The 16,985-nt window shown below is 39.8% G+C and overlaps 2 protein-coding genes across 2 annotated transcripts; both read left to right on the forward strand.

The window, feature by feature from the left end:
* Positions 1-2,366: 2,366 nt before the first annotated feature.
* Positions 2,367-4,735, forward strand: LOC105929655. The gene is made up of 3 exons (XM_021319053.2): positions 2,367-2,510; positions 2,598-2,653; positions 3,434-4,735. The coding sequence occupies exons 1-3, from the start codon at positions 2,485-2,487 to the stop codon at positions 4,504-4,506; spliced, it is 1,155 nt and encodes a 384-aa protein (XP_021174728.2). The 5' UTR covers positions 2,367-2,484; the 3' UTR covers positions 4,507-4,735.
* A 6,260-nt stretch (positions 4,736-10,995) lies between these two features.
* Positions 10,996-15,380, forward strand: LOC105929656. Its single transcript, XM_021319002.2, has 4 exons — positions 10,996-11,160; positions 11,245-11,300; positions 12,575-15,089; positions 15,286-15,380. Exons 1-4 carry the CDS (start codon positions 11,135-11,137, stop codon positions 15,287-15,289), a joined length of 2,601 nt encoding a protein of 866 aa, XP_021174677.2. The 5' UTR covers positions 10,996-11,134; the 3' UTR covers positions 15,290-15,380.
* The last annotated feature ends 1,605 nt before the right edge of the window (positions 15,381-16,985 follow it).

A 16,985-nucleotide genomic window follows, 5' to 3' on the forward strand; every position in this document is an offset into this window, starting at 1 on the left:
TCCCAGATGTTCATGAAAATGGAAGACTTTAAAGTTAAAAAAGTGAAATAAAAGTTTGAATTGTATATACTCTCATTCTTTAAGGAACACCACATTTCTGCCACCACTGCAATTCACAGTCCAGGCCAAAACAAAAAGGAACACACTTAAGTGTTCTCTTGGTAACAGTGACATGTGACCTATGATCAGAAGACTTACTTCACTGTGAATGCATTTATATGCATAAAAAAATTGCCATTTCAGATAAATCATAATCATCAGATAAATCATAAAAAAATCTAAATATTATGAAAATATTTTATAATTTTTTTAATAATGTTTTCACTCATTTCAGAAAGTGAAACACATATAGATTATTTACAAAAATATCTCGTGCCTTTTTTTCTTTTCTTTTTTTGCAATTTTGATGATTGGGGCTTATAGATATTGCAAATCCCAAATTCAGTGTCTCAGAAAATTTGAATAATACACAAGATCAATTTGAAAAATTCTATATTTTAAACAGAAATAAAGCATGTAAAGCATGCTCATTTCTATGCACTCAACACGTGGTTGGGTCTCATTTTGCATGAATTACTGCATCAATGGGCAATGGCACAGATGCAGCTAGCCTATGGTTAAGCTGAGGTGTAATGGAAGCCCAGGTTGTTTTGATCCAAACCTTCAGGTCATCTGCATTGTTGATTTGATGTCGTTAAAGATTCTCTACGGGTTCAGGTCAAGACAGTTTCACAGCCAATCAGCAACCGTATCACCAAGGCTCGTTGAACCAGCTAGTTGGTACCTTTGGCAGTATCAGCAGGTGTCAAGTCCTGCAGGAAACTAAAATCAGCATCTCAATAAAGCTCATCAGTAGAAAAAAGCATATGGCGCTCTTAAATGTTTTGGTAGTTAGCAGCGTTGACGGTGGACTTCAGAAAATACAGTTGGATCATCGCTGACGGTGGAATGGATTTTGCTTTACAATCCTTTTAAGGCTGAAAACAAGTATTCAGAAATACCAACATATCTGGCTGTGCTCAAGGTAATATGCAAAGAGGACTGAGGAAAAATCTGTCTCTAGATGTGCAAAGCTGGTACAGACATACCCTAAAAGACTTGCGGCTGAATTGCAGCAAAAAGTGGTTCTTCAAAGTATTGAGTCAGAGGCACTGAAAACAAGTACGTGTCACACTTTGAAGATGATTATTTGTAAAACTTTTTTTTTTTTTTTAAAAAGCAGGCATAATTTTCTTTCTTGGTTATGTTCTACTTTGTGTTGGCCTATTGCATTACAATCTCAACAAAAGACATTTGAATTTTGGCATGCATGAACTATCGCTCATTTTTTAAAACAGTTTGAACCGGTTTAACAGAATCCATGGCATTCCTCCAGAAACCAGCACAGATGCTGGTTTTCATGTCTGTCACCAGGTGTAACTGCACTTTACCTTCCACCAGCTGGCGTCATCCACTAAACAGATGATGCAAAGCACAGAGAGCTGTGCTTAGTCGAATCAATCTCATTAATCAAACAGCAAACTCTCCAAGCGTGGGTGCCTCACATCCTCGGGTGTAAATCAACTGACAAATAAAAGAAGGAAGCATAAACAAGGGAAAGCCTGCGGGCTATAAATCATCATCATTCAGCCAAAATGGTGCATGGTCAGCTCATCACAGCAGAAAGCATGACCAAGGCCGGTGATCAATCTTTGATGCACCATTGGCTCACCTTGGTGTGACTGGGTGATCCACACAGCCTCTGAGCGTGGAGATCCTAAAGGTCTGGCCGCTCGCTGTGACGACTGCGGCAGAACACCCATTAATTTTCTTTCAAAATCCATTCCTTACCCTCACTCAGCGAGCACGGCTCTTTTGAACTGGATTTAATAAGAGACGGAGTGACAGTGCAGTGTGCAGAAATAATTTCATGCTGCTGGCTAGTGGCAAATTTCCACAAAAGATGTTTACAGTGAAAGGAATTCTTGATTTTATTACTGACGGAAATAAATGTGCATAAATCATCCTGTTTACACGTTGATTGTTGTGAATAATATGTCAAAACAGCCTGAGGCCATTGAAATATCTCTCCATTATAAGGCAGCACTGCGCGTTGATGTGCAGCTCTTATATGTTGGTCGAAGCAGGCGACCTGTTAGTTATATTGCTGCCATCTTCAGGAATGAAAAAAAACATGCTTTTTAAAAAGTCCATCTGATTGCCACTCCTCGGCCCTCTTTTCCAAGAGAATCACATCAAGTGATTACACCTGGTTATCCCTGGTTTGGATTCCAGCTCTTCTTCTGCTTCTAACTGGTTTCCCCTTAATGAAGTGGATTGTCTGCAGCTGAGAGCCCCCAGCAGACAGGAAAACCCACTCCTCACAAAGGTTTTTATACCGTGCATGTCTTTGTGGAGCAATCAGTAGGTTTGTTTGTGGAAAAGGAGGTTGACGACAGCTCGCAAAAGCAAGTGGTTGGTTTGAGAGGGGCAGCAGCTACAGTCATGTCTGCTGGGTTCCTTGTTAAAAGGTATTTTTTTTTTTTATTTAAATTTAAAAATGTATTATGAAATGTAAAAAGTAATCCAGATTAAGTGACTTTATAATTTCTCTCCAGACTACTGCTGGTTTGTTTGTTAAATGGAGTTTCCCGTGACTCCATTTTTGTGAGGGGTAAGTCTGGGTTAAACTATATCCTGAAATGATTCCAAGTAGCAACATGCCTCCCTAAATTTAGAACAATTTCAATAAAAATGTATTGTTACAGCTAATGCAAACTCAAAATTGAAAAGTGTGCATTTACTCAAACTGTACACTTGGGTGATCATCCTGTGGTTCTACAACCTTTTTTTTTTTTTTTTTGCAACTTTTCTTTTCTTCTTCTCTCTAAACTTTCCATAGGAATTTACTTCCTGTGGTAGTAAAGGCCAGTTGCGCACACATTGGCAGCTGGAAAGCAAAATTGACATCTGTGAAGCAAAGCACAGATTCTGGCTACAGTCCACGCCTAACTGATCTCACTCAAACTCTTAAATTAGCTCTGCTTCAGTCCTCTTTAAGGTTGTGGTTATCCTTGTTGCTTTTCTGAAAGGTCTGTCATTTATCTTGCTATTAAATCAGCAGTCTCCCCTATGATTGTTTAGACCTGAAACACTGCAATAACACTTATGTATTAATGTCTTCTGTAATTCTGACTTTTCTGAGAAATCTAATTTTCATCAGCTGTACACCAACAACAACCTGATGTAATTTTCACTACAACTTTTGGTTTATTTCTGTTTAATGAAATTACCTTCTTTCATATTACTGAGGCATGCCTAGTAGCCCTACTGTTTTTTTTTTTTTTTGTTTGTTTTTTTTTTCCCCCATCTAAAATGTTTGTTTGCAGTCAGAATATAATCTTTGTCCATTATTTTATCTGTAAACTCAAATCACACTACTTTCTTTTCCCAGTTGCTGGATCAGAAACTCAGGCATGGCGAGCTGTCCAAGCCCCTCGTCACAATTGGAAACAGCCCTCCCAATCTGTCCACAATCGCATGCCACCTCAAGATGATAAGACCATACCTTGGTTGAGTGTCCTTGAAGGCGTTATGAAGACCTATGGCCAAAGAGACTCAGATCATCAGAAACCACCCCAAACCCCCCCACAGCAACAGCTCCGTCCCGCTCATCAACAGATTGCTTGGAACCCCTATCAGCAACCGCATCATGGTCCTGTTAAACGCCCTGCTGAACCATTGCCATCACAAGACCGTCCTGTATTGGGCCCTGAAAATGATAAAATGAGCCTGAATTTACCTCTTCACTACTTCCCAATGTTTAAAGATGTCGGTAAAGCTGAGGATGTAAGTGGCAATGATGGAGCTGGTAGCCGTTACAGGCTTGCTCCAGAAGGGTTTGCCAAGGATCCACTTGTAGGTAAGCTTGATCTTGCCTTAAGACAGTCTGCTCCCATCTTAAGGCTTTTACAAGATAAATATTTCAGACCAGCATTCCTCCCTTTTCTTGGCAATCGACAACCAGCCAAACGACATCCAGCTGGACCATTATCCCTCCCTTTTCTTGGCAATCAACAACCAGCCAAACGACATCCAGACTGGACCTTCTTGCAACAAGGTCCAGGACCTCAACAACCCCCTAAAGGTCTGGGACATCCTCAGCCCCAGAAGATTCATTCAGGATGCCCGATGGGTCATCACTGCCCAGAACAGATGCACCACCAACCCATTTTCTACCATGTTTTCGGACAAAGCAACCAACCCCTGAATAAACCTTGGCCAGAGCAGGTTCCTTCAAGGTTGGCAAGTCATCCTACCAGACATCGTAGTCCTGGTACTCCACAAATGCGGCCGTGGCTCAATGTTCCAGCTCATGCATATTTTCGTGACAGCAGTCTGAACACTTACCCAATGGGCTTTCAATCTCCTTCGGGACGGATGGCTCAGAATAATCCTCAAGTTCAGCATTGGCCAACATGCCCAAAAAGCTTCACAACAGACCAAGGCAGCTATCTGGGCTCGTAGTTTATTTTTCTAGTCAGCACTTGGGAGGGAAAAAAGACTTTAACATATTTAAACTTGCATTTATAAATTGTCTGCTACAAAATGTTTGCTACAGCATTTTAGAAGTTGGAATCAAATGCAACTTGCCATGATGTCAAGTTTTTTTCTCTGGGATCTACAAACATGATGTAAAAGCCTGTCTATGTACAAAAAATGCAACTGATCCTAATAAAGTGTTCTTTATAACTTATTCCTGATAATGCAATTTTATTATGTTTCTGGTGGCTGAATAGCACTTGTGATCAAGTGACTCTGTAGCTTAATCCTCCTGCTGCCTTAAAGTGTTACCTTTTATTCACATTACCATGTAATCTGAACAAAAATGACAAAGTCTTGTGTTGAAATCGCAGTCAATTTCACACCAGCGACGTGAACACTTAAGATTTATTGGCAGCAGACAGAGCGTGTGTTCTTCTCCAGAATACACTACCTGAATTTGGCAGCCAAGGGGATGGCACTACAGATGTGGGGAACCAAAAAGAATCATGATAAAAATGGAGCAATATTGCCACCTGGTCAGCATATGTGCCATTTCCCATCCTACGGGGGGTGGGGGGGGGGGTTAAATGGCACAATGTACTTTTTTTTTTTTTTTTTTTTTTTTTTGGGACTCCCCCCTCTCCTGGAGCATCTCAGGTCTCCACTAAGTGTGAAGCCCATGCCTGCTGCTCTGGCTCCTCTCCGTTGGTGGTCCTCTGTGTCTAAGGCTGGGTGCTCGGGTTTGTGCTGACTCCCTCCTGGCGGCTGTTCTTTTGGGGGGGGGGGGGCTGAGTATCTGGGTCCATGGCAGGATCCAGTCCGAGGTAGTTGGCTGCCGCCAGAGCCAGTGGGCTCATCACCGCAGCTCCTTGGGGCTTCTCTCTACTCTTCCCTGGGATGGGGGAGGCAGCTATCCTTATGTAAGTTCCTCTGGAGGACCTTTCTGGCATCGGTGTTCTGGTTTTCCCCCGTGTCTGCCTCAGCGCTCTGGGGGTTAGGTCTTTGGCTCCTCACAACCACTACTGAGCATTTTTCTTATGGATAAGCCTTAGTTACATACACAAATGCACTCTCTCAAACACGTGCTTGGATCCAGGTATTTAGATTCGCTTATATACAGAAAACCTCTATAATTAGGCCACAGGTCTGCTGTCACTTTATACATCTTGTATTAAACAATACGTATTTAGAGATTTGATCAAGGCGTTTGTACCTGTAATACTTGTGGATTTTTTTTTTTTTTTTTTCTTTATCTCTCGCTGCAGGTGTAGAAGTGGACTCCAAGGATGTTCTCTCCTTTTCCTCTATTTTGTTTCCCTTTTAGCCTTTTGTCTCATCTTTTTCTTCTACCTTCCCATTTTTGTGTCCATTGAATGTAAAATAGTCCCAGCATAAACTCTAAAGCTTCTTGAATATATCAATCAAGTGGAACACAATGGTGAAAGCAGTAAGGCGCCACTTTTGAAAATAAAATCTCTTGGGCTCTCTCTGGCATTAAGACAATTATTGATGCTACACTGCCTGACAGGACACGTAAAAAAACACAGAAAATGGAAGAGAAAAGTAAATACCAGAGTAAATATTGCACATATATGCTGTCTGATGCAGCTATGTATTGTTTAACACAGTACAGGTTGTTTTCTCTAACAATCAAATTGCAAAAACAGAACAAAGTATCAGTCAGCTTAAGACACTTTAGTGCACTGGGTAAAATTTTTAATTGTGCCTCCTGCATTATTTTTTTAAATCGTACTCTGTTTATGTGCACTCGCACAAGATAAATATATTCTGTTTATTTTTCAGTTAAGATAATCTTCCAAACAAAACCAAGAACAATTTGAAATGCAATATCCGAAGCCTACACCATGCCTGGCAACATCTGCTGCTGAGGAAAGAACACCTGATAGTGAGCACCTACGAAGCAAGCTGTCCTGTGGGATTTAGGGACATGACCACCTGGGGAAAAAGAGTAACTCATAAAGAGCATTTGAAGGGCATTATGCAAAATTCTTAGGGTTAATAAAGCAACAAAAAAGATTAAAAAGCAGAACACTGACTCTCAACCAGCCTCTAAGCTGAATATTGAGTCAAATTGGAAACTTACATTACCCTTCTTTTTCTTTTACCACAATGTGTTTGTGTTGACTGTCATTCTGCAGTTTTATCACAAATTATCATCTGCACCTTCTGTTGTAACAAAGCAGGCTACCCTGACAAAATGTTTTTTTTACTCTTTTTGGAATGAATCTATATGTGCTCACCAAAATAAGCAGATTATGCTTGAGAAACTTATGGAGCTACAATTAATTTCTAATAAAATAGTGGAGTCCTCCTATACTCAAGTTTACAAACTACCATGAAAAGCACTGGCAAACAGGCTTTTAAATTCTGAAATTCTACTTTGTCCCACACACTATACTCTATAAAAACTAAAATATAAATGATTTCAGAAGGGCACTTTTTTGCCCAGCGGAAAAGGGCTGGTGCTCTAGCACCACCTAGTGTCTTTCTATGCTCATCCCTGGTTAGAAAGACTTCTGAAATTCCAACATTGGCTTTCATAAAAGGTACCTGCATGAGAGGTCACATGCCTCATAAAAGCCAGAGATAAAGCTTTAATATCCTTGTGCAAAGTGTCCATCAGTCTGTTTCACAATTTCCTGACCAGGAACAGGTTAGCAGTCAGCCTTGGTTTAATGCTGGAGTGTCCTTAAATTCCCATGTGTTTAGAAATTAAACACCTGGTCCATGTCCATTCAATTTCATGTAAATATCTTGTATTAAAGGACAGTTTTATGATGCAGTATAAAGACTTGTGTTTTTTAAAAATACTGTTTTGATCTGTATTAGCACAATTGGCAAGATATGATAAAATTAATATGTAATGATGGAATGGGCCTCAGGTTTCAATACTGCATGTGTAGTTTCAGTCAGCTGGGATGCACTTTTAAACTATGCACATAAGTAAATGGTAACGTTTCATCTCAATTTACTTTGCAAACATGTTTTTTTTTTACTACATATATAGATGCTTAGTCACATCAGTTATATTTTGCTCTGTTAAAATAAGTTAAATCAACAGCTTTTTTTCACATTAATTGATTTGTGATGTAACTTTATGTTCTTAGAGTTGTGGGTATTCCTTTTTGTGGGATTGCTGAAAATGAAATTAGATGCCACGTTAAAACCTGGCTTGGCATTCGTGAAAGCTATGACTTTGACGTGTGTTGATGAGGTTTGATCAATCTATTTGCTTTTTTTTTTGGATTTGGTCAATTCTACCTCCAGTACTTAAAAGCTAGCTTATCTGTAAAGCCTCCATGTGGTGTAACAAATCCTTATTTATAATTTATCTGTGTCCAAAGAGGCCTAATTGGTAAGGACTCTTTAGCCAAAGTGGAAGTGTGTCAGTGTTTGCCATGAGAAATGCCGTCCAATTAGACTCTTCTTACATAGCTCCTGTTCCTTGACCTTTCATGGGGTCAACAGTAAGAACATTGTCGTGTGGAGGTCAAATTTGGACAGTCTTCAACTCCAACGTCGTTATGTGACAGAAACGCACATGAAAGATGCAAATCAAAACCAGGCCTACAGCCTTCTGAAAATGAGCTACAAAGTTTGAGATTTATTAATTCTCTCTGGACATTTTTGTTTATTTACGTGAGGGGGCTGTGCTGATACGTCATGTCATGCAAAGACTTGTGGGATACCTAAAGGGTTCTTAGTGAACCTAGCCATGGGAGGGTACAGGCTCCTTTTCCTACCTCCTTCTTTACTGACTGCACTATTGGGACAGCACTTATCATGGCGACCGCTGACGCACTTATGCTTTGACTAAAGAGTCCTTACAGCGTATTCGGACGTTCATCCTGGCTGTGATAGGTTCTGTCAAGGAGCGCTGTGTTTCTGCAAAAAGCAGTAGGACCACTAGGAGGAGCCAGAGGAGCTTGATTTTTTTCACAGCTTATCTCATCATCCAGAGAAGACGGCTCACCCGCTACTACCATCTAATGTAGAACAGATTACTGGATCAATGTGTGCTTCTGTGCTTTTTTGTCTCTCTTGTTGTGTCTCTGCTCTGTCTTCTGTAACCCCAGTCGGTCGAGGCAGATGACCGTTCATACTGAGCCCGGTTCTGCCGGAGGTTTTCCTTCCCGTTAATGGGGAGTTTTCCTCTCCACTGTCGCTTCATGCTTGCTCAGTATGAGGGATTGCAGCAAAGCCATGTACAATGCAGACGACTCTCCCTGTAGCTCTACGGTTCTCCAGGAGTGAATGCTGCTTGTCAGGACTTTGATGCAATCAACTGGTTTCCTTAAATAGGACATTTTTGACCAATCTGTGTAATCTGACCCAATCTGTATAATATGATTGAACTTGATTTTGTAAAGTGCCTTGAGATGACATGTTTCATGATTTGGCGCTATATAAATAAAATTGAATTGAATTGAATCTGTCTCATATTACTGTCAGAGCAAAGTAATAGTTTTAACAAATATGTAAAAAAATATATTTTACCTACTGCAGCCTTAAATGGGAGTAGAGCTTGAAATTGTTCCTATTTTTGCAATCACGATTACCTTTAGGGAAACTTGTTATCACTTAATATTGTACTCAAACTCAATGAAACCCCACCCGTGCAAAGTTTGTAAGTCTTGCTACCAAATGTCTAAAAGAGAGTGGTGGGTACACTTAGCAACTACCACAGATTGTAAAATACTCACTTGTAAAACTTGGGGAGAAGAAGAAATATTAAAGTCTGGCGCAGATATCTTAAATTAAATATATCTTACATTTATGATTAAATTACAATATGACTTTTATTGAATAAGCCTTTCTCATAATGTGAATTAATACCATCAGTAAGAAGACGTTACCGCTGAGACTTTTTGTTGTTCAACTCAGTCATAGCCAGACCATCTTCAAATTGCCTAATAACTGAGATGCATTGGCTGATGAAACATGATCATTCTCTTCTTTGTAGTCACAAGCAATTTCAGACATTAGAGTTCAGTTGCAACCAGATGGACAGTGATGTGGTTGGTTCAATCAAATTCAAAGCTGCCACCACCATGGCCTGCACCTCACTAAAGCAACTGACAAATTACAGAAAATGCAGAAGAAATGAAATCCTTGGATGATTTACTTGGCAAGTCTGGGATGTTCGGTAAAGTTATAGAAAGCATCGCCAAGACCATTTTTCTGTTACTGTGTCTCTTTGTTTTGACTGATGCAACACACGGTCTGTCAGATGTTAAAAAATGTCTCTGTTTATCATGTCGAACCGTAGCATTGAAAGTCTCTGACCTGATGTAGTGGAAGCATCACCACAAGAATACGAACATGCAACTGATAAACGTAACACCAAGATGTTATAACACAATATTCTGTACAGGGGAGAAAAAAAGTCTTATCATGGTATATCAATTTGATAGTAAGGTGATTGTAGAAAATGTAGAATGATTAGATGCTAAAGAAAGTTTTGGATTGCATGGGGTAATTCTTGGGACATAATGTGTTGACAGTGGCCCTTTTGGTTTTTAACAGGGGTGCCTAGATTTCATATGCACTGTATATCCTGTTTAAGATTTGAACTGATGATTAAGACAAATCAAGGTCAGTAGTGTCACTATGAGTCGGTCCTGAAGTCTCCCTTTTTCATCCATCCATCCATCCATCCATCCATCCATCCATCCATCCATCCATCCATCCATCCTCTATTCTTCACTTCTTGCTGAAAAGCTCAGGTATATTTTGGACAGGTGGTCTCAACCCAGCACCTTGTTGTTGTAAGGCAGGAGTGCTAACAACTGGACCCCCATACCATTCAGTTCTCATTTAAACAGACAGCGAAAAAAGCATATTTTGGAATGTGTTTTGCTATCTTTATATTTTCATTTAAACTATTGGCAGTATTTAATTTCTTTTGTTTACTGATACCTTTCCAAAATTGCTAACCCTGACCTTTTGGATTCAGTATTTAAACAACAGGTTGTTGCCAAATAATTTTTTTATCCATGACCTTGCTTGCTGCAGTCAGCAATATCTAAAGAAACAACTTATCTAAGAAGAGCCATGGCCAACGAGGAAAGGCTTTCACTCCAATAACAAAAAAATAAATAATAATAATTCTGAAAATAAAAAAAAATTAACTGGGCTATGTGAAGCTACATCTTTTCCACACAATGTTTACAGGCTCACAAAATGACTTTCTTCTTCTTCTTCTTTTCTGTAATGGCGGATCACAAGCAACTTTAAGGTGCAACAAAATAACTTTTGTAAGGAAAAACAAACTTGATACCAAAAAAGGCAGGACTTAAGTTGGGAGAATCTTTCCTTATTGGCTACTTTTCCCAAAGCAGAGAACATGCTCTCCGCTAGAACAATTACACTAAGTGGCTACACCTGTGTGAGGCTAGTTTCTGTTTTTTGCCCAATTTTCTGCTCATCTCATTAAAATGAAAGCCTGGTGTCCCTGAAAGCTTTCACAACTTCTTGTCCGCAGTCAACGCTGGTTGAACTGCAGGTTGGCGTTGAAACTGACAGGGCAGCTCTGCACTTGTAGCTGAAAGGCTTTAGGGGACGCTTGCTGAGTGCAGCTGCAGCAGTCATGGCTGCTGGCTTCATGATTTTAAGGTACCAAATCTCCCTGTGAACAAATTGCTTTTACTGAATCCAGTGCCAGGCTTTGGACTGAAATGTAATCTAATTCTTCTACAGTATACTGCTGTTTTGCCTACTAAATGAGGTGACTGGTGCCTCTGGTTTGCCAGCAGGTAAGTCTGACTTGAATTTTGCAACACGTGAAACACATTAAATGAATAATGGAAAAAGTTTTGGGCCTCTTGACCCATACTCCATAACGATAAAGCCTTATTTTCATTGCATCCTTAAAGGGAAGATTAGAACATTTGGCCAAGATCTGAGCAGCTGAAAGGTGCATTTAACAAATGGCCCCTTTCCATAAGTTAAGTCTCATAACTGTGTAGGATAACTGGAATGTAACCAGCATTTTGAAAATGAATCATCAAAAACAAACTTGCTCAAAGGTTCGAATGAAATTGTTCCAAAACATACTGAGGGTGTTTTTTGTAATTAAAATACATTGCATACATTTTATTTGGGGGGGTCCCCAAAGCCTCAGGGGACTTGGTACAGCTCCTGTAACTAATCTAAGATTTAGACCAAAAAAAACATGAACTTTCTGTAAGATTTGGCTTAAACATTGATTTCTGAATTGTAATCCATGGGCTGTTTTGGTGGTTCTGATTTTGTTGTCTTGAAAACAGCAACCAACTCAAAACTATGTTGTAAATTTCTGCAACTGGAATTGCAGCAATGTCTGTCTCTATACATTGCATCCATCAAGAGAAACTTTTTTTTTTTTTTTAGTCTAATTTAATGCGCTCTCTTTAATTTGTGCATTAATCGGAGTTCTGATGAACTTGGAATTGAATGGGTCCAGGATTTTTACTTTGACCAGGGCCTCTTAAGGCTCTGCTACTGTCCTCTCAAAGTTTAAATCTACATTTGAGTTCCAAAACTCTGGTCTTGCTAAACTGTTTTCTTGCATCAGATCATCAATTTGATCTTAAGACATGGTTACATTTTTCATTAGATAAAAGATTTAATATTTAAATATCTTTTTAATCGGTAGTTTTAATACAATTTTTGGTGGCTGACTCCTAGAAGTGTTGTGACGTTATCTTTTGCAGAAAAATGCAGTCAAGTTTATTTTCTGCATTTATCTAGCCTATCACTGTTCAAGTGGACTGTAAATTTCTTTACATGCTTGTGACTGTGCACTGCAGTTTTGTTAAACCAAAGATTTAACTTTGAAGTCCAAATATAACTTAAGTCTAAATGTTCTGTAGATGTTACTATAGACTAGAATCTCAAATATTGACTTGCTAAATGCATAAAGTCAAAATAATCTTTGGTAAAGTTTGCCATGATTTTGATATTAACTGGCTGAAAGAAATTGAGCTCTAAATGAATTCAAAGAGGGTAACTCGACATGAAAGGTTGATTTGAATATCTGTTCTTGCAGTGAATCCTGGGTACAAAGCATGGCAGGATGGAGGACCGAAACTGGATGTACATGGCTACCGTCGCCCTCTACATTATGTTCGCTCTCTGAGGCAGCCAAACATTAACCCAGAACATTTTAATCCGTTTAATGCATGGCAAAACCCCCAAAGGGGCTTTGTCAAAGGTGTGAGCCCAAGGCAAAATCTCAGGCAGGTGAGTCACCTTTGGCCAGAGAGGTCTCCTATCCAACCTGCACCTCATAGAAACTATCCTTTGGTTCGCCCTCGAGGCTTTAAGGTCAGCCTGGATCTTCCTTTTTTAGAACAAAGTCAAAGCAAAGTGGCTGACTCTACTATAGGCTATAGACCAAATGACCCTAAGCTTAAAACCATGTCAAATGTTCAGTTTCAAAATGGTTTGAGCATTCCTAAGATTCAAAGCCCTGAGGAAGATTCCAAAAAGGAGCCATTTGTTGGAAAGAACACCCAAGCTGTTCCCTCTTCTGGCTTCAACGTCAACATTGCCATTTCCCCAGCTGAATCTATCAAGCCATTAATCGCTGATCATATTGAGTCCCTGGGAAATGTTTTCCAGACTGGTTACACAGAGCCAGAGAAACAGTGGAGCTCCACTCAGACTGGACTGAAATGGCCCACCATCAGCCAAACGGCAAGTAAACCAACCAGAGAGCAGCTGGGTTCAACATGGTCTGATACTGGACCCAAGCAACCTCCACAGCAGCCTTATGAGACAATTTACAAGCAACCTACTCATGAAAAACCAACCTTTTCAACACTATCAAATCAGCACAAAACTCCTCAGCAGATGAACCAGGAGAAGCTTCCGACCAGACAGAGTGTGAGACTTGAAATGCCAGATCCAGCCAAACCTCTATCCCCTCCTGTTATTCAACAACTTGACCGTTTGGATTTCCACCGACCCCAAACAAGCGTCACAAGAAAAGATGACGAAACTGTTCAATCACATTCAAGACCACAGCAATATGTTTCTCCGTTACGACATAAATGGGAATCTCTAAGTCATAAATATGTTGGTGCTGGTTCTCCGAGTGGCGGTCAGACACAAAGTAGTCGCAGTACTTCTGGTGCTGATGGTTTCAAAGATTTGACAAATAATCAAAAAGGTGAAAAAGACAAGGAGGCTACAGTCCCACGCTTGCAGTTGGACATTACTTTCCCACTAAATAATTTGTTGTCAAACTTTACTAAAGGCGAAGGTGGCTACTTGAATATCAATCCTCAAAGTGTCGGGTCTCTTTTTAAGCATTACATGGAGGCAAAAAAACTTCCATCAAATACACTTCAGACTGGATTGAACCAGCTAGTCTCAGAATTTGATTCTAGGCGCCAAATGACAGGGCATCCAGAGAGGAAATGGCCAATCTTAAATCTTGATGTAGGACCCCAACAAAAGAAGCAACCTTATGTGCCTGTGCCTACTAAACCTATAGACCATAAGCTGAACTTTTCATCCTGGTTTCCAAGTCAGAAAATTAGCCAGGAGGAAACTGCAAGCACACTGAGTTGGGGACCTCAAAAGCCAAAAATTGAAAACCCTCAATTTCCAGTTCTGGCCATATCAAAATATCTTGTCGATATTGCACGACCCTCAGAAAGTGACAAAGCAAAAATTATCCAGCAAATACCATCCCTATCTGAAAGATTTCAGAGTTTGTACAGTTCTCTGCAGCCTGGCACCAGCAGCTATGTTCAAGGTCAGAGAAAACCTTCAGTCCATCCCCTTTCTGCTTCGACATATGACAGCAGTCCATTTGAGCCATCCAGTGATTTTCAACAGAATACTGAGAAAACTGATTCAGGTTCATCTCACCTGTCTTTCAATTATGGCCTCTCGCCCATTAATTCTCCAAAATTAGAAACTGTTCCTGCAAAAAGGCCACAAACCTGGCAGAAACCACTTTCTTCTTATTATCAACATCCGTACAACAGTGGGAGAGAAGCATCTTATGGCACTAATTTTGAAACTGAACCAGTTTTGCACATTAAGCCAAGTGGATATGAAACGCAAAAACTTCCTGTCCAAGACAGTTACAGATACAACCAAGATGGCAAACGTAAACTTGCAGACCTTATTGCCACTGGTGGAGATGCTACCTTTGGGCAGACCAGCCGGGGTAAAGGGAATGGGAAGAACACTGCAGGAAAACCTTTTAACGTACAACCCATGTGTGGACCTTCATCCTCTGAGCTTAGTCATCAAGGTTATTTTACAGACCTCCTATACCCTAACCAAAATGCAAAACCCCAGCCTTGTAGTCAAATGCCTTGCATGGGTAGAGAAGGCAACTGTTTAAAAGAACCCAAGAAGGAGAGCTCTAATTTGCCGCTGCGTGTCAATTATTCACCCAAGGCAGAGACCACTTCCATTTCTGTCCCTTATAGCACTTTTGAACAAGTTTTTTCCCAATCAATGAACCAGCCTCGTCACAACGGCTTTAGGCTCCAGCAATACCCTGTTGGACAAGGACATCCCCAGCAGCCTACAAGGTTCAAGTGAGTGTTTATGGCCATACAGTGACATTATAAAAGGTTCTTTACTCGCTAGTACCAACAAGTTTGGCTCAAACTGTTTAAGTCTGTTTTTTCTTTTTGCTTGTGCTCCTACAAAACTTTAATAAAACTACTGACTTAAAATGTAAGCCTTTTCAGATATTGTGACTAAGCTGTTCTCTCCTTTTTATCAAACCAGGTGAAGTCAGTCAACAACATGGCCATTGCATATCAGTTTTGGACCACTGCCATCAGCCAGTTGCAAAATGTCCCAATAAAACTTAAAATAACTTTTACGGTTGTAATTCCATTTTTATTAAGGTACATGGATTCTGATCCTACAAATCTTCCCTCAGTAATTTCTCTCACATTAAGCCTCACATTAAGGGAGTATTGTTTAATAGCCCTGTCAACCTCAAGTTGCTATATTTTAGTGGTCCAGATTAGTGGAATACGTCTAGACATGAGTACCAAGCCCAGTAGGACAGATCTGTAGATGATTGAATGGATAACGAAGCTGCTACTTGTTGGAAGATAAACTGGTGGTCCAGGAGCTGTTTTTGGTGGGCTTCTTCTGAATGCCAAAGGCTTTTGCTAGCTTAAAGGTAAAGCAGAGCAGCTACTCCAGAGCACGGTGCATGTAAGTGTTTGCCCCTTTTTTTTTAAATCTCAATGTATGATTTTAATCTTATGTCTAATTTATTTTTCTTTCTTCCAGGCTACTTGGGTTAAATTGATGCAGTGCATGAACCATGATGTGATGACTTGACTCGAATAAAATGGCAAATCTCCTTTGACACTGTGAGGGTTGCTAAACTAAGTCAATTTTGTGTGAAATCACTGTTAAAGGCAAATATAACTTAAATGGTAAACAAAATGCTATGGATTAACTTTCTTTTAATTTATACCGTTAGCATGTGGCCAAGGAGTCCATGGTTATATAAGGCTACTGATTAACCATTAATCTATAGTTTTCTATTAAATTAAGACTGAGTTGAGTAGTTTTACAATGGTAGCCACACAAATGTATTTCTCAGTGCTGCAGATAAAAATGATCTAGTTTAACTTGATGAAGCATTAAAAAGACCCATGTTTAGAGAATTTTAAGTTGACTGGTTTATCTGAATGTGTCCGGGAAAAACATGAGGGGTTTTCCTCATTTCCGCCCCAGTAAATCTTTTACTTTGAAGCAGCACCTTCCACCAGCATGAGAATGACAGGGCAATATTACTTGTTTGCTTTTTAAATGGTGCCTTCTTATAAAGTGACTTAGAGAAATGGGTGACCTAGGTTTCCCATGGCACATTGTCATATCTCTTTAAAAGGCCATCTGGATGAATACACGTTCACCTGAATGCAATGATTAGTTGTGTTTGAGTGATGCAGAGTTGCAGATGACTGAAACAAATACAGCAACTGATTTGTTCCAAATGTTTCAAAGCCACAAACTGCAAAGGCCACTCACTTCTGCTTATCACTTTTATTGGTTCAAGGAAACAAGTTTCGGGTTCAATTTTGAAATTCACAAGCCGTCCCTGCTGCAGCCCAGTTTAATGATTTAACAATATTTGAAATTTCAAAGCAGTTCAGAGTACCCAATCTACACCTTTTAACCTGGAATTGTCTTTCATGGTAATGAGGGCTGTGGTGGAATGACATTAAAGCTCCAACCAGTGGATGGGAGGCAGTCGTTTGTGGAGATCAGTTCTTCAGATGTCGCGTATAAAACAACTTGATGTGCAGCAGACCTGTGGCTCAGAAGCTTTGTCTAGTTTGTAGCCTTGAATAATTTTGAACTGTACTGAATACAACTTCAATGTTAAAATTTATTAAACTGAGCAGCTGATGTTTGATCACTTTTTAGGTGGGAGACTTCATTATACATGAAAATAATTTTAT

The sequence above is a fragment of the Fundulus heteroclitus genome, chromosome 2 (assembly GCF_011125445.2).
Source record: "Fundulus heteroclitus isolate FHET01 chromosome 2, MU-UCD_Fhet_4.1, whole genome shotgun sequence".
NCBI lineage: Eukaryota > Metazoa > Chordata > Actinopteri > Cyprinodontiformes > Fundulidae > Fundulus > Fundulus heteroclitus.